At 41.2% G+C, this 24816-nt stretch overlaps 1 protein-coding gene across 2 annotated transcripts in view; it reads right to left on the bottom strand.

Moving 5' to 3' along the window:
• Positions 1–24816, bottom strand: part of fam98a (family with sequence similarity 98 member A) — a 51686-nt gene that overhangs the window by 1905 nt on the left and 24965 nt on the right. For both annotated transcript variants that reach the window (XM_062058969.1, XM_062058968.1), the window contains exons 4-7: positions 23998–24179; positions 18346–18426; positions 18155–18271; positions 10108–10275 (exon numbers count right to left, since the gene is read on the bottom strand). In XM_062058969.1, the coding sequence (XP_061914953.1) occupies positions 10108–10275; positions 18155–18271; positions 18346–18426; positions 23998–24179 (548 nt within the window). The remainder of the gene's footprint in view (positions 1–10107; positions 10276–18154; positions 18272–18345; positions 18427–23997; positions 24180–24816) is intronic.

The following is a 24816-nucleotide window of genomic DNA, read 5'->3' on the forward strand; positions in this document are numbered from 1 at the left end:
AAAAAAGTCCTGAATCCAGACAGTGATCTGGATCAGCTCCAAAATGTAAGCACTTGTTTTTTTTAATCCCATTTCTAACATTTCCTGAAAGTGTAATCAAGATCCACCCATTACTTTTTGAACTACAGTATATATGGCGGAATGAAAGAAACGGAGTGGACTTTCTTGTTATTCACCTAATCACTGTCTCTGTGGGTGGAGGCGGGAAAACTAGAATAAACACACAGAAGTTGAGCCTTGCAAAATAAGCGCAATTTAACATTGTAGAAATTATGTCGATCAGACCTCCCAATCGCAAAAAAAAAGTCCTGAATCCAGAAAGAATTTTGATCAGCCACAAAATGTAAGCATTTGTTCCTTAATATTGTTGTCCTATGGCATTGTGTTGTGCATTACAAACTTAAGCGTGTTTCATGCTGACGTAGAAGCTACGTTATCTCTTGCTCTAGTTAGCTTTTACAGCTAATACCGAAGCACTGTTACGCTAGAAAAAGAGTTCCTCAGTGTTCGCTCTTACAATAACAATGTTGCTACAGTTTGGTTATTACGTTATGGGACGTAAATTAAGTAATGTTGACGGTTTTTTAATTCATTTTTAAAGTGATTTAAAGGTAGAATTGATTGCTCCCATTAGCTACATTGCTAGCCACAGAGAATGAGCCAATTTTTAAGTTAGAACGCAAAAAAAAAGAAACCCTTTTGTCTTATTGTCTCTAATGATGATTGTGAATAATAGGCAAAATGTTTTTAAAAAGTGCAGTTCCCCTTTAACTAACTAAATATAACTCGTTCTGGATAAATGGTGTGTGAATACTGGAATACTGTGAAAGCTGAACTGTTTTCAAAAAATGTGAGCAAAATATAAACTCAAATGCCATACCCTTCCTTCTGCCCAAATGTGCAGCTGGGATAGGCTCCATCACCCCATGACCCACGAGGGACAGGCGGTAGAAATAGATGGATGGATGCTGATAAACTTAGACATCTTTTATGAAGGAACTAAAGAACAGCATTGTATGTGACAAGGTAACCTTGATGTTATAAATTCCCTTTGTCAGATGATTAAGAGAAAGTTCCCTATTTAATATGATGATTGTTGAATATAATTGACTATATTATTGTTGACGTAAACAAGCTATTATTGTAGTCATGCACCTTTAAGTTACGTCTGTTTTGAGTCAGGCAGTTTACCGGGCAGCTATGTTTACTTTTTCGGGGTCCTTCGGGCAATGTGTTGAACAGTGTGTATGTGAGAGTGTGCTTAGCTGCTGCTGCTACAAAGCAATATATAAAGAAGAGGTTAAAAAGTAAAACGGTGTCCTTATTCCCTAACCGGAGTACACTCACGGGTGAAGAGTCCCAGCACAACAACAACAACATCAGTTTAAACATATCGTTCTTTAATATTGGTCCTTCGAGCCGGATTATCTTCACTCGCGACGGAGAAATGGACGCAGCGCTAACAACAGCGGCAGACGGCGGCGCACTCGGAGCAAGACAACGACAGCTTCCAACTCGTCTAGAAAGCTACCAGGTTAGCCTCCCACAGTCCCTCATTCCTCACGGTGCCCGCGCGGAGGACCGAGGAGAGAGCGTCGGCGCCCAGCGGCTGCAGTCACTCAACCTACAGACAGAGTCTGTGTGCATGGAGGACCAGCCGCACGGAGCGCACGCTATCCCCGATCGTCCATTTTCGGCGGGAGCGGCCGACAAGGTGAGCGAGTGGAACATGGCGATACATGCTAGAGACTTGCCCAGCCAGCTAACACGCCATATAAGCCAACCATCGGCGGCGCCCGTGAGGCGGAGCTATCAAAGCAGGCAGGGTTCTCCTGTCCTACGGCCACCAGCTAATCTCAATATGAGCGTCCCAACATATCAATCACCCTGGCTAAACTGTCCAGTAGTTCACAGCACCCCTCTGTCACAGCCATCCAGCCTCCATCTTGGATCATCTAGGCTGCTTCAGCATGAGCCACACCTGTCTACACTGCCACATACCATCTCTACAACACTAGAGCTTCAAGCAGCAAATACTCCTACACCAGGTGGTAGACAGGAGAACTACACACTGACGCAGTCTCTGCCCTCAACTGTGACATCGGCATGGGCACCGCCTCCCCTCACTACGCTGAATGTTTTGATGCTGCAGCCTACACCTCAAGCTTCACAAGTAGCGAGTTATGCCAGCCCACAGACATCAGTTACATCAGGCTACCTGTCTAACCAGCCGACCACAGTGATGATTAACAATGTACAGGACAGAGTGCCACCAGCTGCACAACTGCAATACCTGCCCATGCAGACAACACCAGTAAATCCAGCACCAGTGCAGCAATACACCCCACTCCCGTCCGCACAGCCAGTGTGGCAATACACCCCACTCCCGTCTGCACAGCCCGTGTGGCAATACACCCCACTCCCGTCTGCACAGCCCGTGCAGCAACACGCTCCACTGTTTGCACAACCAGCCTATCAACCCCCACAGATAGCAACAGCGCCATATTCTGCACCACAGCTACCTGTTGCGGCTGGCACTCAGCCAGTTATCAATCCATCGCCCTACAGCGCTGCCACTCCCCTGGGGACTGTCTATCAGCCTCCATCAACCATCGCTACACAACCATTACACCAGTCACCACTGCCAACGCAGAACCAACAGCTGCAACTCTACCAGCCTGTGTATCCGCCATCAACTCAGCCAGCATATCAACTGGTGTCTCCCCCTGCTGGTTTCACTCTGCAACAGCCCCCATCAACTCAACAGGTTCAGTACAGCCCCCAGTCTCAGTATACGCCACTGCAGGTACCTTACACTACCCAGTCCCCCAGACAACCTGTTCCAATACCTGAACTGCCTAAGTTGGTGCATGACAGTGAGAGAGAGTTTGCTGATTTAAAAATGGCGTTAGATCACCTGCTCAATCCACACACTGAACTTTCTGAACATTACAAATACCGTGTGCTTATGGAACACTTGATCCTGGATGAAGCTAAGCTAATAGCTCAGTCACACAGACATTATGTACAGCCCTACACCGCCACCATGCAGGCTTTGCAGAGACAGTATGTCCTGAACTCTCCTGATGTCAAATCAGGAGACCCCAAAGCTTTCCAGAGCTTCGCCCTCAACGTTGACTTGCTGGTGGGAATGCTAACCTCATTGGAAGGGCCTAATGGGATGGAAGTGATGTCTACTGGCCATGTTGACCGGCTACTTAGCAAACTCCCTAGACACATGAGAGACAATTTTGTGGAGCATCTGCAGGTTCAGGGGCGCCTCAGCACCAGCAGCCTAAATCCATACAACCTCAGAGACCTCGCAGAGTGGCTCAAGGTGAAGGCAGAAGCTCAGAGACTGTCCGCAAAAATGGCACAGCGCCATCGAGCTGAAGGAGCACCGCCTGCCAATCGAGACAGACCTGTTCCTTCTCCCCGGCCTCGGACTCAGCCTGTTTCTGTGTATCACGGCGCAGACCAGCCCAAATCAGCCGAAACGACTCGGCCAGCAGCTAAGCAACAAAAGTTTAAAAGGATGTGTCTCTTCTGCAAGAGTACAGAGCACTACTTGTCGCAGTGTCCAGACATTATTCAACGCTCAACACAGGAAATTGAGAAGTGGATAGCAGGCGGAAAGCGCTGTCGTAACTGTGGCCGTACTAACCACGATGAAGAGAGCTGCACGTTAAAGAAACCTTGCAGTGAGTGTCAGGAGATCCACCTGAGAGTGCTGCATGACATCACCAGGCCGGGCCCCCAAATCTTCCTCATCACACCCAAAGACTGCACCTCAGCGGCTAACTCGATGCAGGGAGGGAAAGTATACCTCAAGGTGGTGCCAATCATCATCAGTCATGGGACCAGATCACTGCAGACCTATGCAATCCTCGATGATGGAGCTGAACGCACCATAATACTCCCAGCTGCAGTTCGAGACCTGAAGCTCAGGGGCAGAGCAGAGTCCCTCACCCTGCGGACTATTCGTCAGGATGTGGTTCACCTCACTGGAGCATCAGTTGACTTTCATGTAGCTTCTCCAGCATCACCATCACAGCAGCATTTGGTTGAGAGGGCCTACACAGCAGGTCGACTCAGCCTGACAGAGCAATCCTATCCAATAGCAGCGCTCCAGAGACGCTACCATCACCTGAGAGGGTTACAACTGCAGAGCTTCAATAAGGTGCAACCACTGCTGCTCCTTGGTGCAGATTACACTCACCTGATCACTGCTACAGAACCTGTGAGGTTTGGCCCAAAGGGAGGACCCGTAGCTATCCGTACAGCACTCGGCTGGACGCTCCAAGGCCCAGATGGTTCCCAGTCCCCCGCTGCATCATGCTACTACACCGCCTTCAAGCCTACACCAGATGACATCTACCAACAAGTCGAACGCCTCTGGCAGCTTGATGTGCTCCTATTCCGTAGCGAGCGGCTAGCAGTGCGGTCTCGCCTGGACCAGGAAGCGGTGAGCGTCTTGGAAGCACGCACTAAGAGAGTGAAGGTTGGTGACACACTTTGCTACACTACACCCCTGCTCCGGATAAAAGGTGCACCACCACTAAAAGCAGATGTTGAAGCAGTGATACCAAAGCTACGCAGTACAGAGAGACGACTGCTTAAAGACACTGTCAAAGCTAAAATATATGAAGCAGAGATCCAGAAGCTTATAGATGGTGGGTGTGTCACAAAGCTCCAGGAGGGAGAGGGAAACAGCTCCAGAGAGTCATGGTCCATACCTAATCACCTCGTCCATCATAATGGCAAACATCGCCTTGTCTTTGACTGCTCCTTTAATCATGGTGGTCTCTCTCTCAATGAGCAGCTTCTCCCAGGTCCAACCCTCGGCCCATCTCTCATCGGGGTCCTCCTGCGGTTCCGCCAGCACGCTGTCGCCATCAGTGGAGATATCCGAGCCATGTTCCACCAAGTTCGGCTGCTACCGGAGGACCAGCCGTTGCTGAGGTTTGTTTGGAGAAACCTGCAAAGGGAGAAACAGCCTGACGTATACCAATGGCAGGTCTTGCCATTTGGTACCACAAGCAGCCCGTGTTGTGCAACATTTGCCCTGCAAAAACATGTCAAAGAATGTGCTGCAGGAAATGAAGACATCCTGCAGTCCATCGAACAGTCTTTCTACGTGGACAACTGTCTAGAGACTGTCAACGACTGAGTCAGCCAAGCTCCTGGTGGACAAGATGCAACAATGTCTGGCCTCAGGAGGATTTGAGATTCGACAGTGGGCAAGTAACTTCTCATGTGTTGTCTCCCACTTGCCTTCCAGTGCCCGATCTGAAAGCACAGAGCTGTGGCTGGCCGAGAAATGCAACGATCCACAGGAGCCGGCCCTTGGTCTGCGGTGGTATTGTCCATCTGATCGGCTTGGTTTCAAGCCAAAGCCCCCAGAGAGTGAGACCCCTACTATGCGGTACATCTATAAGGTACTCGCCCGCCAGTATGATCCGATCGGGATCATTATCCCGTACACTACACGGGCCAAGATTCTTGTCTAGAGACTGTGGGCAAAGAAGAGGAGCTGGGACGACCCGAATCTCCCTCCTGACATCCTCCAGGCCTGGTCCAGCTGGGAGAGAGAACTCCCCGAGCTGGCCAACATCTCCATCCCTCGAACTTATGCACCATTGGAGCTTGCTACTGACACCACAGAGTACACTCTCCACGTCTTCTGTGACTCCTCTGAGCAAGCCTACGGGTCAGTGGCATATCTCACCACAAGAACTAATGACACTGTCTATGTCTCATTTGTGATGGCAAGGTCTAGAGTGGCCCCAAAACGCCAGCAGTCAATGCCACGGTTGGAGCTCTGTGCAGCGCTGACAGGAGCCCAGCTGTCCTCCCTCCTTCACAAAGAGCTCACCTTGTGTATTGCCCAGACCTTCTTATGGACTGACTCCACAACAGTTCTCACCTGGCTGACATCTCAGTCGTGCAGATTCAAGGTTTTCGTGGGAACAAGGGTTTCTGAGATCCAGGAGCTGACTGCCTCACACACCTGGAGGTATGTGGATACAGCTAACAATCCGGCCGACGATCTCACCCGTGGCAAGATGTTAGCTGACCTGGCTGCGCCAAATCGTCGGATCCAGGGACCAGCATTCCTTCGCCGTCCACCGGATGAATGGCCATCCTGTCCTAGCATCACAGAGCCAAAGGACCGTGGTGAGTTAAAACACAGTGTTTTTTGTGTTCTCACACAGACCAGCTCACCACCCAAGATACCAGATCTCACCCGGTTCAGCAGCTGGAGAGAGTTGGTCAAGGCCACGCAACAGTCTCTTCATGGGGCGGCAGCCGACCCTGCTTCACCTCTGTGTGACCTAAGAGATGCTGAAGTCCACCTGCTCAAAACCAGCCAAACAGACTGCTTCTCTGAAGAAATCAGATGCCTCAGAGCCGGCAAGCCTGTGCCACCCAGCAGCAGGCTGAGTACGCTCGCCCCAGAATTAGACCCTAAATTGGGTCTTATACGGGTTGGAGGACGCCTGCGCCGTTTGTTTATTGAGCTCTAGCCCCACTGACATTCACCCAATACTGTTGGATCCCCGTCATGCAGTCACCACACTCCTCATTAAAGAGATGGATGCTCAGTTACACCACCCTGGACCTGATAGGGTGTTTGCAGAGATGAGGCGCTACTACTGGGTTCTCCGAGGAAGGCAGGCTATCAAAAAGTATTAGAGAGCTTGCACTGGTTGCATGAAGTGGAGAGGGAAGCCAGTGGTGCCGAGGATGGCAGACCTGCCCTCAGCCCGTCTGCGGCTGTTCAAGCCTCCATTCTTCTCAACAGGCGTGGACTGCTTTGGCCCGTACATGGTCAAGGCTGGGAGGCGAAGTGAAAAGCGCTGGGGGATCATTTTCAAATGTCTCACGACGAGATGTATACATCTGGATCTACTCACCAGCCTCGACACAGATGCTTTCCTCCTCGCACTGAGACGGTTCATTGCACGGAGAGGCACTCCCTTTGAGGTCCTCTCTGATCAGGGGACTAACTTCCGAGGAGCAGATAAGGAGCTGAAGGAGGCCTTTGCAGCAATGGAATCACAGTTGCAGGAGCGGCTTGCAGAAAAACAGATTAAGTTCCGTCTTAACCCACCAGCATCTCCCCACTTTGGTGGTGTCTGGGAGCGTGAGATTCAATCAGTCAAGAAATCCCTGCAAGTGGTCATAGGTGCTCAAGTGCTCCAAGAAGAGGTTCTGCTCACACTCCTCATCGAAGTGGAAGGCATCCTCAATGCCAAGCCTTTAGGATATGTATCCTCGGATGTGGCCGATCCAGACCCAGTGACGCCCAGCATGTTGTTGATGGGGCGGCAGGATGCCTCTCTTCCACAAGTTGCCTATGCTCCTGACACCATCACCAGGAGGCGCTGGCGTCATTGCCAGATGATGGCCGACCACTTCTGGACACAGTTCATCAGAAACTACTTGCCCTCTCTTCAAACCCGCCAGAGATGGCGCCAACACACAGATCATCTCCCCCTGGACACAGTTGTGATGATTGTTGATCCTCAGCTTTCACGTGCTCACTGGCCAATGGGCAGGGTGGTGAAGTTAAATGCAAGTGATGATGGATGTATACGGACTGCTGAAGTCAAAGTTGGAGAGAAGACTTACGTGAGACCCGTTGCTCGGCTGGTCCAGCTGTCAGCTCTTCCTGAGGATAATCCTGTTTAAAGGACTGTTGTGGGAATTTATGTTTGTTTCAAAATTGCCATGCTATTTAGGGGGTGGCTGTTATAAATTCCCTTTGTCAGAAGATTAAGAGAAAGTTCCCTATTTAATATGATAATTGTTGAATATAATTGACTATATTATTGTTGACGTAAACAAGCTATTATTGTAGTCATGCACCTTTAAGTTACGTCTGTTTTGAGTCAGGCAGTTTACCGGGCAGATATGTTTACTTTTCCGGGGTCCTTCGGGCAATGTGTTGAACAGTGTGTATGTGAGAGTGTGCTTAGCTGCTGCTGCTACAAAGCAATATATAAAGAAGAGGTTAAAAAGTAAAACAGTGTCCTTATTCCCTAACCGGAGTACGCTCACGGGTGAAGAGTCCCAGCACAACAACAACAACAACATCAGTTTAAACATATAGTTCTTTAATACTTGATGTATATGATGATCTCACATAGCCCACATGACCACAGTTACAGCTGAAGGCAATATATACTAATGAGGGTGATTCCACTCAAACGACTGTCGTTGGCTGGCAGAGGTCTCTGTTGTATCATAACAAGCGTCGTTTTGTGTCCCAAAAGAGTCAAACCATTCTAGATTAAAAGGTACCGCTCACCTAAGAGGTTAATATACTTGGCGCCAACACCATGCCCTTAAACTCCATCTTCCCTGTCTAGTCTGTGAGAATGAAATTATATTGCCTGCTTAGATAAAACATCAATTCAATCCCCTGAGAATACAATGACTTGATGAATGAGAACATTTAAAGTTTACATCCACATTTTAGAGGAATATCTAATAATGGGCAGCGCGGTGGCAGAGGGGTTAGTGCGTCTGCCTCACAATACGAAGGTCCTGAGTAGTCGTGAGTTCAATCCCGGCCTCGGGATCTTTCTGTGTGGAGTTTGAATGTTCTCCCCGTGACTGCGTGGGTTCCCTCCGGGTACTCCGGCTTCCTCCCACCTCCAAAGACATGCACCTGGGGATAGGTTGATTGGCAACACTAAATTGGCCCTAGTGTGTGAATGTGAGTGTGAATGTTGTCTGTCTATCTGTGTTGGCCCTGCGATGAGGTGGCAACTTGTCCAGGGTGTACCCCGCCTTCCGCCCGATTGTAGCTGAGATAGGCTCCAGCGCCCCCCGCGACCCCGAAGGGAATAAGCGGTAGAAAATGGATGGATGGATGGATGGATCTAATAATGGGTCAATGACATGACATGCATATTTGTGTGTCCAATGATTTAGTTTTTAGATGATGTAACTAGTTTACTTAACTTCCCAGTTTTTTGGTTTAAATAAAGTTTCACTACATTGTAATAATATATATTATTTTAATGTTTTGGCATTTAGAACCCCCAGAATGGCATGTGGCATACCTGTCCGCACAAATAAACATAGTATTATGATGTTTTTGTCAAATGTTGGAGTGGCTCAACCAAAAACACCAGACTTTTATTACAAAGTTAAAAGATAATACCTGTAAACAAGATGTTGCATCATCCACTCTATAAGACCCCAGCTGTTGTTCGCTTTCAAGTAAAAGGGTTATTTGAAGTCACATGCACGTTGGTACGCTTCTCATGTCATGTGGTACAACCAGTATTAAACTATGAAACTGTTATTTTATCATTAACCTCTTTATTCTTTGTAAAATTGATATGTATAAACGTGTTAGCTAGAGCTAAAGCTACATTTATTACAGGTGTCCAAACAGGAGCCTGTTTAATTTTTAAAAAAGTTGCAAAGGTCAGGTGGCACATTGGAAAGGAATGTTAGAAAATACAATAAATAATGTTATTTAAAAGTCTAAGATTACATGTTGCAAATGTTTATTACTTGTGTGTTAATTATGTTCTCTTCATAATTTTATTGTCTATATTTTCTAGATGCCACGTAAATAAGGACAAATCAGCACACAGTTTTTAGAAGGTTAATTGTCACTGGCAGTAATACATCTCAATTATGTAAATTCAGTCTGTTTTTACAATAAGCCGAGATCCACTAAAAAGAAGTGGGCAGACTTTTGACAGACTACATGATATTTACTCCCAAGTAAGTTTTTCTGCCGTTTAAAAGTATTATTCTAGGGTTTTCACAAGTTTTTGTGACAATCGCAAACGGGACAAGCGGTAGCAAATGGATGGATGGATGGAACGTAACAAAATTATTTCCATGTTTGTTCTAAGTTTGATCATGTTTCTTCTTTGAAGATTGCCTCAAAGTACTTTTTTAATTAAACATGATTTTATTTGTATTCTGGACCAGGACTTGATAAGTTCTCCACATAACTAGGTTCCATTTATTGGCTTGGGCACGCTATTTCCTTTTCCTTTTACTACAATAGGTTTTTAAACTAAAGTATATATGCACATTTTAATACAAATAATGTACAGACTCTGTTCCTCTTACCTTATTAATGGAACAAGCGGTCTTCTCCCGTGACTTGCCGCTGCTTGTACGTAGGATTTTTGACATGTCTTGTCGAGCAGCAAGGAGGTGGGCAACAGAGACTTTGCTTTTGCTGCCAAGGGCAGAACGAAGGGGCTGATAAACTTTGGCCAACTTTGCAGCGTGTGCCTGTGGTAGGAAAAACAATCAGGTATTTTTACCATAGTGACCCAAATATGGGACAATATTTTTTATCAGGATATCCGGATCAGATATCGATATGGGCTCTCAGTCTAATATCATAAAAAAACCAAGTATGAACTCGGATGTAATATGTGTGATATAATCTCTGCTACAAGCAGTCCTGCAGCGTGTTTATTTATGCAAAACTGGACAGCCAGTTATCTAAATGTCCTTCAATAAGCACACAAGGTTGGTCTTTTCTTGTATTTTAGTCAAGTCAATTATAAAAAGGTAAACATGGTAGGCTATAGACCAGTAGAAGCTTGCAGCTACACAACAGCTAAGCACACATTAGCACACAAATAGGCATACGGTACATAATAAGTAGTGATGTCCGATTAACATTTTAGGCCTCGGATCCGATTCGATCAGATTTGGAATCCCAAGCAGATACTCGATTATTAATTACGGAACTAAAAAATTAATTTTAGCAACAAAGTAAATAAAATAAACAATAACACAATTTTATAAATCGTATCTTATTGAAGATAGAAAATGCTAGTATTGTTGTAAACCAGATGATGTAATAAATATGTTGTATTGAATGCTACATTCAGTTTTTTTTTAACTAATTTAAGTGGATAGTGCACAATAACTAATCAAAAGCACTACTAGCTCCCATTTGATTCATTTGGGTTTTGCCCTCAAAGCTTTCCTGAGACGAAGCAAAAGAAAAGCAGAGGGACAACACTTCTGACACGTTTTTCTTCCAGTTTGTAAATTTTTGCCTTTTCTTACTTTGGAAAATTTAAAATTTGGACAAGATTAAATCTGGTAAAGTAAAGTAAAAATCTCACATTTCAAAGTTGTTTTTTTCCAATAACCATTCGGAAAGGATCTCAGTTTTAAGATCACAACCAGGTTCATTTTGGGTACAGTAATGGAAGAAAACACAAAATGTAAAACTTAGCTTTTGTGTTTAATGATTTTTAAAATAAAAGATTAAAATACTGCTTGTAGGTGTTCCTTAAATAAATAATATTCTGAAATCAAAAATATAGATAGAAATATAGAAACATTTAACGATTGTGATATTTGATACACTGTGTGCATTAAAGATAATAAAACCAATCCAATGTAGGTCAATATACTGTAGTATAAGCTACATTAGCTTTGTGTTATAAGTGAAAAAGTAAGTGTGTGTAATATCTAATAAAAATATAATATCTAATACAAAATCAACAAGCTGCAGGCCAAAAATGACCGCTTTGGACACCCTTGGTTTGCAGGGTTTCTTTTAGGTACAACAGTCCTCGTCCTCGCCAGTTTTGGGTCCTAAATGGCTGTCAAAGTATACCAACGGAATACCTACTCAGACTTCTTCTGTTCAGGTGATATGCATAATTTATGATCTGCAATAAACTTACAGGAAGCAAGGAAGCAGCAGACCACTCGATGTAAACATAGGGACACACGGAAGTGATCATGGCGCCGATAAATAGTAGCCAATAAATAGCGTTAGCGCTTATAATAACAATAACCTTAGTACTCTATCATTAATACTATGTGCGAAATAGAGGAGCTCCCATTGACTCCGCTGTAAGCGAACTTTTATTTACGTTTATGTAATATTTAGAGTACATTTTTAAAAATCCATCCGTTGTCATGTCTTTCATGATTGTGAACAAAAAGTGCAGTTCCCATTCAAAGGGGAACTGAACTTTTTTTGTAATTTTGCCTATCGTTAACAATCATTATAAAAGACAAGACGGATGGGATTTTATTTTAATGCATTTTAAATATGAAATGAACATAAATGGAAGTCTGCTTACAGCAGAGCCAATGGGAGGTCCTGTCCTCCATTTCGCACATAAAATTTAAATCTCGTGATTTGAATATTAACCAAGTATTAGTGATATTGTTATTATAAGCGCTAACGCAGATTAACTATGTATTGCGGCACCGTGATCACTACCGTGTGTCTAGGGATGATACTCGAAACCGGTTTTCCCGGTTGTTCGATAAGAAAATAACCGAGTCCTCGGACTCGAATCCCTTTTTGAGAACCGGTACCCGTTATCGAGACCACTATAGTAAAGAAAAGAGTTGGTTCTTTATTCGAATCCCTCGAGACGAATCCCGTCCCGACCAGAAATGCTCCGTGTGACATCACAATAAATCAGTCACGTAGCTCAGTCATTAAGCGCAGATAGCGAAAGCAGGAAAACAATGGACGGGATAAAGCGCTCCAAGGTGTAATAAAGTTCAAAACAAAAAGGTATAATCCAATGAATAACTTTACTGACAGATTTGAGCAGGGTACAAACTCATGAAGAACACTTTTACGACCCACCGGAAACATAGCAACCAGGCTAGCAACGCACCTCCTTTACGGCAGCTGGCGCAACGTTCTCAAAGCAACCGCAGCACATACATATATATATACAACACATCTCCCTTTTTTAACTTTTGTTTTTCACACTGTATATGTGTTGTCTGTCTAATTATAAATAATTAAGGCTGCAGCTAACGATTATGTTTCTATCGATTAATCTGTAGATTATTTTTTCGATTAATCTATAGATTATTTTTTCGATTCATCTATAGATTATTTTTCCTTTTACCGATTATTTTTTATTTTATTTTATTTAAAATGAAGATGAAAAAATAAAAGTAGGCCAGTTTTTTCAAAAGGCATGGCTTTTATTTACAAAAAAAAAAGTATGGCCACTCAGTCAACATTGACAACAACATGACAAAATATTCTGTAACAATGTAAACATTTAAAACTTTTAACATTTAACAAAATTAAAAGTAGCTTATTTGCTTTTTAATGTGCAAATATAAAAGTAAACATCCAGTGCAAATCTTAATAATCTGCAATAGTATAAGCATTTCAAAAGTAAAAGTATTGCTTATTTTGCTTTAAAATGTGCAAAAATAAAGATAAACATCCAATACAAAAAAGTGCAAAACGAAATATTCTGTAACAACAGTGTAAACATTTCAACAAAAGTGAAAGTATTGCTTATTTGCTAAAATGTGCAAAAATAAAGATAAACATCCAATACAAAAAAGTGCCAATCTAAATATTCTGGAGCACTGTAAACATTAAGTATTGCTTTGAAAATGTGCAAAATAAACATCCAGTCCAACACAGTACACAATAACCAATTCTACTCATTCCAGTGAGTGACTAACAGTTGTAATGAAGAAAAGTTAGCATGTCTACTTGCTTTGCTTCTTTTCTTGTTTACAATATTCCCAGCAGCTGAAAATAGGCGCTCAGAAGGGGTCGATGTGGCTGGAACTGAGAGGTAATTAGCCTTCACCTCAAGCCAGGACTGCGAGCGAGCTGAGCTGCAGTTTAAGTTTCTAGTAGGTCAACGGGCTCATAGTGATGTTACTAGTAGTTGACTGGGAGGTGTTTATTATCATTTGGGGAGAGTCCGCTGCCTGATGCTCACCTGCTAAACACCTATCTGCTCGACGCTGAAGCGCTGACTACATGCGCTATGAATACGCACTGCTGATTGGCTGATAATGCTTCGTGTGTACCAATCAGATGGTTGTGTGGCTGGGACAATGCTGCGTGTGTACCAATCAGATGGTTGTATGGGTGGGACAATGCTGCGTGCTGAGACAGAGGCAGAGGAGCAAAGCAACTTGTTAAGACTTTAGCAGCTAAAGTTAGCTTTAGCTTAGAAACTCGTTCGGTACACCCCCGTCCCGAACCGAAAGCCCCGTACCGAAACGGTTCAATACAAAACACATACCGTTACACCCCTAGCAGATACAAATGACACATTCATGTTTTTGTGTAATGATGACAACGTATGCTAACGCGGACGATTGACTAGTTGATGGTTGATGGTTTTCTTTTCAAATGTTCGTTCATAGCCGTTGTGCTGCTATGATAGGCCATTTCCGCTCGACACAGTGTGCATACAACATTATTAGGCTGTGTATTGAAATACTCCCACACTTTTGACGACTTTTGGCGTGCGTTTTTCCCCTCACTCGCACAGTCTGCTTTGCGCTCCGCCATGACGGTAGTGTGACGTAATTATGCGACGCGTCGACGCACAAAAACGGCGTCGACGTATTTACATAACCGATGACGTCGACGCGTCATTTCAGCCTTATAAATAATGCAGACGAGGCGTGTTGGCTGAGTTCTTGACGTTTACTTTCACGGGTGACGGACGACATGCAACAACACTTTTCGGGGCTACCGCGCATGCTCGTCACTCCCTTTGCATGATGGGTAGTGTAGTTGTTATATTCCCTAGCTCATAACATCTTTCCCCCTATAAAGAAACAATGTTAACTCAATAAGGTGTATTTATTTTTTTAGCTTTAACTTTTCCTTTTTTAGCATTGTAACCACATTTGCAAACAACTTTTCTCTTCATACAATTTTCTTTCTTTCTTTAAAGTGCAAACATGTCAAAGCATCATAAACAGTTGTGTCAAATAGCAGCAGAATTGCACTTTTTGGAGAGCTGTATTATTTCCAGTTTTGTGCCCAAGGGACTGATTTTATTTAACACTATATTATTATTTATACACCTATAGTGATCACAGAGACAGGTTGTTTTTGTGTTACTGTATATATTTGTTTTTCTGAAAAATCCCACTTAATATACTTTGGGTAACAACAGTCAATGTTTATTTTATTTTATTTTTTTAGGGGGGTAACAGTCAATATTTATTTATTTATTAGATTAAATTGTTTTCTTATATAATAAAAGTGAGCTTTTGTTAAACCAAATATTGTGTTTTTTTCCATATACAACAACCTATCTGGACTTGATAAGAGAATCGATAAGGAATCGGTTCGATAAGAGGATTCGATAATAGACTCGAACTCGATAATTTCTTATCAAACATCATCCCTACGTGTGTCCCTATGTTTACATCAAGTGGTCTGCTGCTTCCTCACTTCTTTGCTCCCTAAGTTTATTGTAGATCATAAATCATGCATCTCACCTGGACAGAAGAAGTCTGAGTAGGTATTCCGACAAATTGGTACACTTTGACAGCCATTTAGGACCCAAAAATGAGCAGAACGACACAAAAAGACACTTGGTCCCCCTGCCCTCCCACCCCGTTTCTTCGTGAGGATTATGAGTCATTCTTCACCTTAATGGGAATATATGAACATCCTAGCAGTCGGCTTCCTAATGACAGCACACATTGCACAGTAAGTGATGTTTTATTATGTTTGTTCGCTCTCATGAAGTCTGCAGTGAGTAACAATCAGTGATGAAGAAAAGCAAAAAAGCAAACGTGATGCGTTTTTTAAATGAATGCGCTGCATATGTTAAAAATGATCAAAATACGTAAATATTAAATGTTATTATAAATTTGCCCGTTACTACATAACCCATATACTTGTATCATGTATATAAAACCTCAATGAAGGTGTTTGGATGTTTTTTTTAAGGGCTTTGTAGACATAATTGCACGGCTCCCATAGGCACCATTGTAAACAGGCTTTTGATCGCATTTATTTAATATTTAGAATGCAAAAAAATTATATCAATCAATCAAAGTTTATTTATATAACCCTTAATCACACGTGTCTCAAAGGGCTGCACAAGCCACAACGACATCCTTGGCTCAGATAATAATAACATCCATCGTCATGTATTTCATAATGATTGTGAACGATAGGCACAATTCGAAATAATGTGCAGTTCCCCTTTAATGTCTCGTTTTACGGTTAGCATCTAAGCTAGCAAGATGGCGCCTGTCATCCGTGAGTTTTTCAAAGTGCCGTCATCAATCACAGTATTTGGATGATTTTGATTTAAAACAGTAATACTGACAGTCGGGAGTTGTACCGCGGTTATTATTAATACCGTTCATTGTTACTTCCCTATTTCTAATACACTTCTGTCATGAAGACTTTGTATGTGTAAGTAATAGAGATGTCCGATAATATCGTCCGTCCGATATTATCGGCCGATAAATGCTTTAAAATGTAATATCGGAAATTATTGGTATCGGTTTCAAAAAGTAAAATTAATTACTTTTTAAAACGCCGCTGTACATATCCGGTAAAACACGGACGTAGGGAGCAGTACAGAACAGTTGCGTCTTCCAGTCAGCAGCCCCTCCCCTCTCCCTTCTCTCACACACACACAACACAGGAGTTGACGACTGCAGCATGAGAGGTTTACTGGCGACGCTGGATGACCTCATCAAACCGCCGCGAGCACAGCATAACAACAACAAGAGTGTGTTGTTGCCTGTGCTGTAGCCGTGGCTAACAAGCGAGCTCGCTCGGTGACTGACTAACGACACCATGTCTATGGTTTGGGATTATTTAAAAATGTGTCTGACGGATAAAAAACTGGCAATTTGCAATGACTGCAAAAAGTTGGTTATGCGAGGAGGAACTAAGACGTCTTCCTTTAATACAAGCAATTTGATCTCCCACCTCTTCAAGAATCATAAGGAGATACACAATGAATACAAGCAAACACCGAAAGCAGCTTGCAGTGAACGGAGGTACCCTGTCTCAACGCAGCATTTCAGAAGCTCTGGCTGACTGCTAGGCCACTTCAAGCACTAACCACTAGCTTGCAGCATTTGTGTTACTCATACAAATACGTTAGAGCAGGGCAGATTGAGCCCAGTTTATAATTTCCTGTTATACAGTATGCCAGGCAGTCTACTAAAGGAGAACTATGTTATTGTTTACTTTATTACTCTAGTATACTCTGGACTGAAGCTGTGTGCCTTCATTGTTTTTGTAGCTGTTGTTTTGAGAGATGTTTAAAAAAATAATAATAATAATGCACTTTGTGAAAGTCAAAGTATAGTATTTCCCATAGTTGTAGAGGGTATTAGGATTATCTCAGAGAGAGCATTTCCCAAATTCCTTGCTACTGTTTTGAGGCATGTTAAAAAAAATAATGCACTTTGTGACTTCAATAATAAATATGGCAGTGCCATGTTGGCACTTTTTTCCATAACTTGAGTTGAAGTTGTTATCTTATTTTGGAAAACCTTGTTACTTTGTTTAATAAATCCAGCGGGGCCTCACAACAAAATTAGGCATAATAATGTGTTAATTCCACAACTGTATATATCGGTATCGGTTGATATCGGAATCGGTAATTAAGAGTTGGACAATATCGGAATATCGGATATCGGCAAAAAAGCCATTATCGGACATCTCTAGTAAGTAATATGCGGCAATAATTATTTGATACTTGTTTATATTAACAAATGTGCTGTTTTTCTCTGCAATATTGTTCAGTGAAGGACTCTTACAGTATGTCTAGCTTGTGTGCTTAGCTGTTGTGTAGGTGGCAGCTCCTCGTAACCTAAAGTCTACCATGTTTAACGTTTGTAAATGAAAAAAAAAGAAAAGACCAACATTGTGTGTTTATTGGAGGGCATTTAGATGTTACTGGCTTTCCAGCGTTGCACCAGAAAAAACGCAGCAGGAAATTATAACGAACATTTTGCATGCAAGATGATCCCATTTTTTTTGCTGATATCACACTGATTAACATTGGATCAGGACACAGCTAACCATTACATGCCTAGAAGGCATGCTTTTATACCGTGATGGCAGTTAGATGAAAAAAATGTGGTTAATGGAAGGCAATAAAACATTTTTGGCCAAGAATGAGTGTTATTCGCTGTAGAAAAAAATTCTTTTGTTGCTAATCTTTGACATATCCAAGATTGTAATCGCTGTTAGCAAGAAATGTAACTGCAAAGCGTGAAAAAAATAAATGATGCTTATTTTGAACACCAAGTTTTAAAAATACCCCTGAAGTCCTCTACCAACCCCACCCTCATGGAGGCGTGCCTCACACTTTCAAAAGGGCGGGTCTGGATGTCCAAATGAGAGGCCACATACCTTTGCTCTTTCTGACCAACCGAAAGACTGCACCGTCACATCTAGACGTTTCAGCAACATCTTCCTCCGCACTTCATATTCATTCACAAGTGCTTGGTTGACGGCTTCTATTTTTTCCTGGGAAGGGAACAGCCAACTCAAAAATTATTTTAGTTGAGTGTATTTCAACTGTACTATTCATCATGTGTTACCATGTGCACAGGTCCAAAGGCCTTCTTCAGCAAAGGCTCTCCGATATGATGTGGTGGTACGCGACATGAGGCTTCTTTCAGCTAACATGTAATAAATGCACAGTGTGAGAAAACAATTAATATTTATTTGAACGGTTCTTTTTCCATAATAGAATAATACAACATGCCATTTTATGAACAAGAATTAGGTGCACATTTTAAAAGGTATTTTGGATTATTTTCAAAATCTCACATGGTCAATTTAATATATAGCATTTTTCTTTTTGTTTCTTGCATTGAAAAAAGTGAGCACAGTCAAGCAAGTAAAATTCATTGTGTGTTAAACATACTTGGCCAATAAATCTGATTCTGATATACTGTACAGTGGTACCTTAACTTACGAGCATAATTAATTCCAGGACTAAGATCGGAACTCAGAACACTCTTATCTCAACGCGGCCCCGCTCATTGAAATGTATTTAATCTATTCTTGATCCTCCCAAAACACCACCATTTTTCCATGTAAAATGCCTTTTCAAAATAAAAAACGAACTTTCAGATAATAGTGTTTGAAAATCAATACAACGGGATGTATTACAAACAACTACATTGTTTTATGCAATGATGTAATAATATTTTACAGCAGGGGTCACCAACCTTTTTGAAACCAAGGGCTACTTCTTGGGTACTGATTAATGCGAAGGGCTACCAGTTAGATACACACTTAAATAAATTGCCAGAAGTAGCCAATTTGCTCAATTTACCTTTAACTCTGTTATTATTAATAATTAATGATATTTATCTTTGTGGAAACACTGATCATCTAAATGATTTCTCACAATAAATATATATAGAAACAGATAAATATCAATATGCAACACTTTATTTTTATATTTTCTCTAAGTGCACATTTTTCAAATTGAACATTTTCAAATGATCACTTCTAAGACAGTCTTGTGAAATCACAATATCCCATTTTAACTAGCTAGCCACTAATATTTTTAGACAAATCATGAATTACTTTGCACCATGTTTGTACAAATAATAACTCATGTAAAATACAAAAGTAAACTCTCAAATTTTTAAATCATGTCACACTTTGAACTGGACACCAAATCTGTTATCTGTTTCTTTGTCAGTTAGTGGGAAGCCTGGCATTGCATGCTGTTAACTAGTGTGTTGTACTCTGGTGTGTAACTTGACACTGCAACTCTGAGTGAGTCTTGCAGATGTGCATCAGTGAGGCGTGTTCTGTGTTTGTTCTTGATGAAGTTCATGTCAGAAAAGGCTGATTCACAAAGATAAGATTTTTCCTCATTGTTTGCGGAACCTTTTTAATCTTTTGGACATATTTTCACAGCAATCTGGCCTTAAGCTTAATTATGATAAATGTAAAATGTTAAGGATCGGAAATCTAAAGGGAACGTCCTTTCGAATGGAATGCAAAGTGCCTGTTTTGTGGACAGATGGACCAGTTAACATACTTGGTGTTGTTGTCCCAGAAAATCTGGAAGATCTAGGCTCAGTAAATTATGATAATCGACTAAGAAAGCAGGACAAAGTTATGCAATTATGGAAAGGGAAATCCCTAACCTTGTATGGTAAAATGTCTATTGCCAACTCGTTAATTATTCCTCAATTTATTTATTTGTTTTTGTCATTACCAGCCCCATCACAAAACTTTTTTAAGATTTATGAGCGGAGGGTCTTCGATTTTGTCTGGAACGGCAAACCAGAAAAGATTAAAAGAAAGGTTTTGTACAAAGAGTATGAATATGGGGGCCTGAAACTTCTCAACTTTGAAGCTATGTGTCTGTCTTTAAAAGCATCAATTGTTCCAAAGATGTATTTAAACATTGAGTGGTACACAAATGTCCTGTTGGACAAAAAACATGTACTGTATCAAAAGAAATTGTATCCTTTTTTACAAGTGATCCCCTCCCAGAGAGTCTACTGTGAAACATGGCGGGGTTCGTAAAGGAAACAATCCACTCATAGTGGTGTTTTCAATTTTATGTGCCAGAAAAAAGAGACTATATTTTGCAGCAGTTAATATGGATGAACTCTAATATTGTAATAGATGGAAAGCCTTTCTTTTGGAAAAATATGTTTGAAAGAGGAATCATTTTTGTCAATGATATTATCAATGAGAATGGTAAAATTATGAAGTATGATGAATTTAGAGCTATGTATGGTGATGCTTGCTCAAGCTTTGCATTTTATCAACTAACTGGAGTAATTGGGAAAAGATGGAAACAAATAATTAATTATGGAACTACTAAATTATTAGTTTGTAAACCTCTAATAAGAAATTCTAGTTGGCAAAAAGGAACTAAAATAAATAGAAAAATATATCATTTTTATTTAATAAAGAAATCTTTGAAGGCTGCCTCATACAACACAAATGGAAAATGGGAGGACTTTTTTGACTGCCCGTTGCCATGGGATGCCATATTCAAACTAATCTATAAAACCACTATCGATGTGCAAAATTGTTATTTTCAAATTAAAATTATTTATAACTTCTTACCCACAGGGAAAATGTTAAAATTATGGAATATGACAGAGTCAGATGATTGCCGATTTTGTTGTCAGGAGCCTGAATCCACCCTACATTTGTTTTGGTATTGTCATATTGTGTCTTTGTTTTGGGTGGAAGTTGAAAAAATGTGTTTAAGGATTGGTTTGTTTATGAAGCTTAATGTGGTTTCTGTTATTTTAGGAGAGTTCATTGACAATCATGATTTAGTCAATTTAATTATAGTACTCGGTAAAATGTTTATTTTTAAGGCCAAAAACAGATATTCACTTAGTATTACTTTCTTTAAAACATTTATTCAGTATTTTCTAACTTTAGAAAGTTACATGGTTGAAAACGATAATGATGCCAAAAAACATTAAAAAAAAGATGAGAAGTCCTCAAAGGCTTATTTTGAAAGTATAATTATGTTTATAGATTATATGATATCTGTTGTTGTGGTCCCTAATTTGAGTGACCTGGACATAATCTGGACTGTACATAAATGCTTATTTTGAAAATGTAATTTTGTTTATAAATTATATGCAATCTGTTGTGTTCCCTAATTTTTTTCTGTGTACATGAATGAAAGTGTGTGTTGCTGAGTCCGACTTGGACATTATCTGGACTGGGCCTGGTTTAAAAAACCCTTTAAACAAATCTAATTTCATTGACAACCTGGTCTGTTGAAGATAAGGCCCTTTTTTAAAAAATAAAATAAAATAAGATAAATAAATAAAAAACATTTTCTTGGATAAAAAAGAAAGTAAAACAATATAAAAAATAATTACATAAAAAATAGTAATTTTAGGAAAATGTTAGTGGACCAGCAGCCTATACAATCATGTGTGCTTCAGGGACTGTCCCTTGCAGATGTGTTGTCTATGTTGTGGGAACCAGAATATTGGTAGCAGAAAGAAATAACCCCTTTTGTGTGAGTGGGTGTGGATGAGTGTGCATGGGGGAGGTTGTTTGGGTTGATGCACTGATTGAAAGTGTATCTTGTGTTTTTCTATGTAGATTTAATTTAAAAAAATAAAAAATTAAATTTTTTTTTTTTTTTTTTTTTTTTTTTTAGAACAGGCCCGCGGGCGACTCATCTGGTCCTTACGGGCGACCTGGTGCCCGCGGGCACCGCGTTGGTGACCCCTGTTTTACAGCATTTGCCTTGGGGAGCGGACTAATGCGCATCTCTTTTGCTGATACTTTGTCCAACGTTGCCAAGTCTGAGTATCATCCCCTTATTATCAGGGTTTCTTCAGGTATCAGCAGATCTAATTTATTGCTTTTTAATGCCACTTAAAAATTTGTTATGCCCATGTCCTACCGCATATGGTTATTATATAAAGTCGAAACTTACAATTGTCTGCATACACGCGATTGCAAGCATTTGACAATAATAATCTTGAATAGTTGAAAATTTTACAATAACTGTCGTGACGTGGCGAAGTTGGTAGAGTGGCTGTGCTAGCAATCGGACGGTTGCTGGTTACTGGGGTTCAATCCCCACCTTCTACCATCCTAGTCACGTCCGTTGTGTCCTTGGGCAAGACACTTCTCCCTTACTCCTGATGGCTGCTGGTTAGCGCCTTGCATGGCATCTCCCGCCATCAGTGTGTGAATGTGTGTGTGAATGGGTGAATGTGGAAATACTGTCAAAGCGCTTTGAGTACCTTGAAGGTAGAAAAGCGCTATACAAGTATAACCCATTTATCATTTATTTATTTATATTAGAATTGCCTCACAAGACCGTTTCATCGGAGAATGTATTTTTATTTATTTAATTTGTCTGTAGTGGTAGCAGCAGCTTACAGTTGTGGTAGTGACAGCAGAAGTGGCTTTGTTGGTCATGCAAAATGCATTTTGCACCATTAATTGCTGCCTCCCTTTTAATTGCCAACTTGTCCCCGAATGCAGCTGAGATAGGCTCCAGCCCCCCCCCACCCCCCCCCGCGACCCTGAAAGGGACAAGCGGTAGAAAATGGATGGATGGCTAATTAGCTAATAGCATGTGTGATATTCGTAAGATGCCCATTGAGCAAAGTTTGGAGACTTTTTGCACATGCTGAGAACGTCTCTCTGGTTTTCACGGTTGCCAGCTTGACCAATTTTTGAGAAGTTAGCCAGCCAGCCACTTTTGCAGTTTGTTATTTTACCGACATGTATTCATGTTCAAGCTTTCGCCTCAGCATGAGTACGTCCACAGTACAAAACTGGCACCATAGAATCCTTCTGCCAGATCTTCTCTGGCAAAGCAGATATGTATGAGGTGGGTAGTAAAGCGGATTAACGATGCATCCGCCACACTTCCATTATAATTTGCTAGTGAGTGAGGGCAAACCCGGAAGCGCCAAACCTTCAGTTAATCATTTAGGTGTGGCCACAAATAAATTAATACATGGGAACCACTGACGTGTGTGTGTGGGGAGCCACATGTCTATGCAGACTGTTAGAATAATTATATATAAGTTATCACACAACTCTAATGCTTAAAGGCCGTTGCTATAGTTATCTATTGTGCCCTTTTCTGCTTCGTGCAAGGGCACACAACTTGTCATCTTCCACAGCATATGAGGGGTGGCCTCGCCGCAGATGTTTTCTTTGTTTTAGCCCGCTAACAGCCAAGGACATACCAGGATCTTAACGAAGATAAGGCGACAGCACACAGACAACGCAGAGACAAGGCAATCACAAGGCCCCCAGCACATTCCGTCACGTATTGTGCGTACTGGAGCTGCTTTGCATAATGTGTGACCCCTCTCTTTAGAGGCAGCCTCAGTGATGTTAACTAGGAAACTCCTGAATAAATAAGAGGCGCGTGTGGGACTGCCCCTCCGAGCGTAGTGAGACTGTAACTGAGTGTGCAGCCCAATACGTTTCTCCTCATGAGCAAAATTGAACTCTGTCTCTGCCTGATTCCTTGCTTCTTGTCTCGTTTAATAGATAGTTCTGTGTTTGAACCTGACAATAGCGCTCTGGCAAAAAGGAGCAGCCTAGCTTGGATGATAAAACCAATATCAATTTTCTTTTGTTCCCATCGTCATACTTAAATTTGGAAGTTTTAATCAGATTACAATTTAAAAATTTATTAATTGTGCCGCCCTATTTCAAATAATCATGAACCAATAATAAGTAACAAAATTGACCAAACTGACCTTCTTCTCTACGCCACTGAAGAACTGGAACATGGTGATGTTGGCTGGAGGCTTGGACATGCCCAATGTCACGCAAATGCCCTTCAGTTCTTGGAAGGCTGGGCTGTCAGACTCCTCTGCTTTCTTTTGGGGTCTGTTTACCAGGATCATTCTGGAAGCCTCAAGCTCCGACACCAAAAACGCTAAATAAAAAGTTACACTTGGTTATTGTGAATATTAGAAACAGTAATTTCAAATCATTATACAGCAAAAAGTAACTAAACAAATATGCATCTCCAATAGATGGTGTCTCTGTTACCATATAAATAAGGTAATATGGGAAGAAAGATACCTGTATTTTTCTCACTAATTCAGTATTATTCATTAAAAAAATACTAGGTGCACAATATATATTGAGCAAATAATTATTGGGGCGATATGAGCAATTATGACATCATGCCGCTAAATCCGAAAACTAATTAAAAATGTTTTTTTAAATGCTTTAATGATGCAAGATTGTACTGGTGCTTTTTAATAAAACAATATAAATCCTAATATAACAAAACGTAAAAATGTCTATTGTACGATATAATTGTTGTTATTATCGTAATTTCAACATCTGGCTTAAATTGTGGCCTTAACTGTAGTAACATTGCTACTTCGCAATAGCATTTTTATTTAATTAAAAATAACTTTACAGCCAGAGTATGACAGCATTATGGATGTCAACAATGGTACAATGGAAGCTAAACCAACAAAACCCAAAGAAGTACAAAGAAAAGTGAAGAGGAACTACTATGTTTGGCTTTGTTTTGCATTAAAATTATCAGACCGACAGAA

The sequence above is a fragment of the Entelurus aequoreus genome, linkage group LG09, assembly GCF_033978785.1.
Source record: "Entelurus aequoreus isolate RoL-2023_Sb linkage group LG09, RoL_Eaeq_v1.1, whole genome shotgun sequence".
Lineage (NCBI taxonomy): Eukaryota > Metazoa > Chordata > Actinopteri > Syngnathiformes > Syngnathidae > Entelurus > Entelurus aequoreus.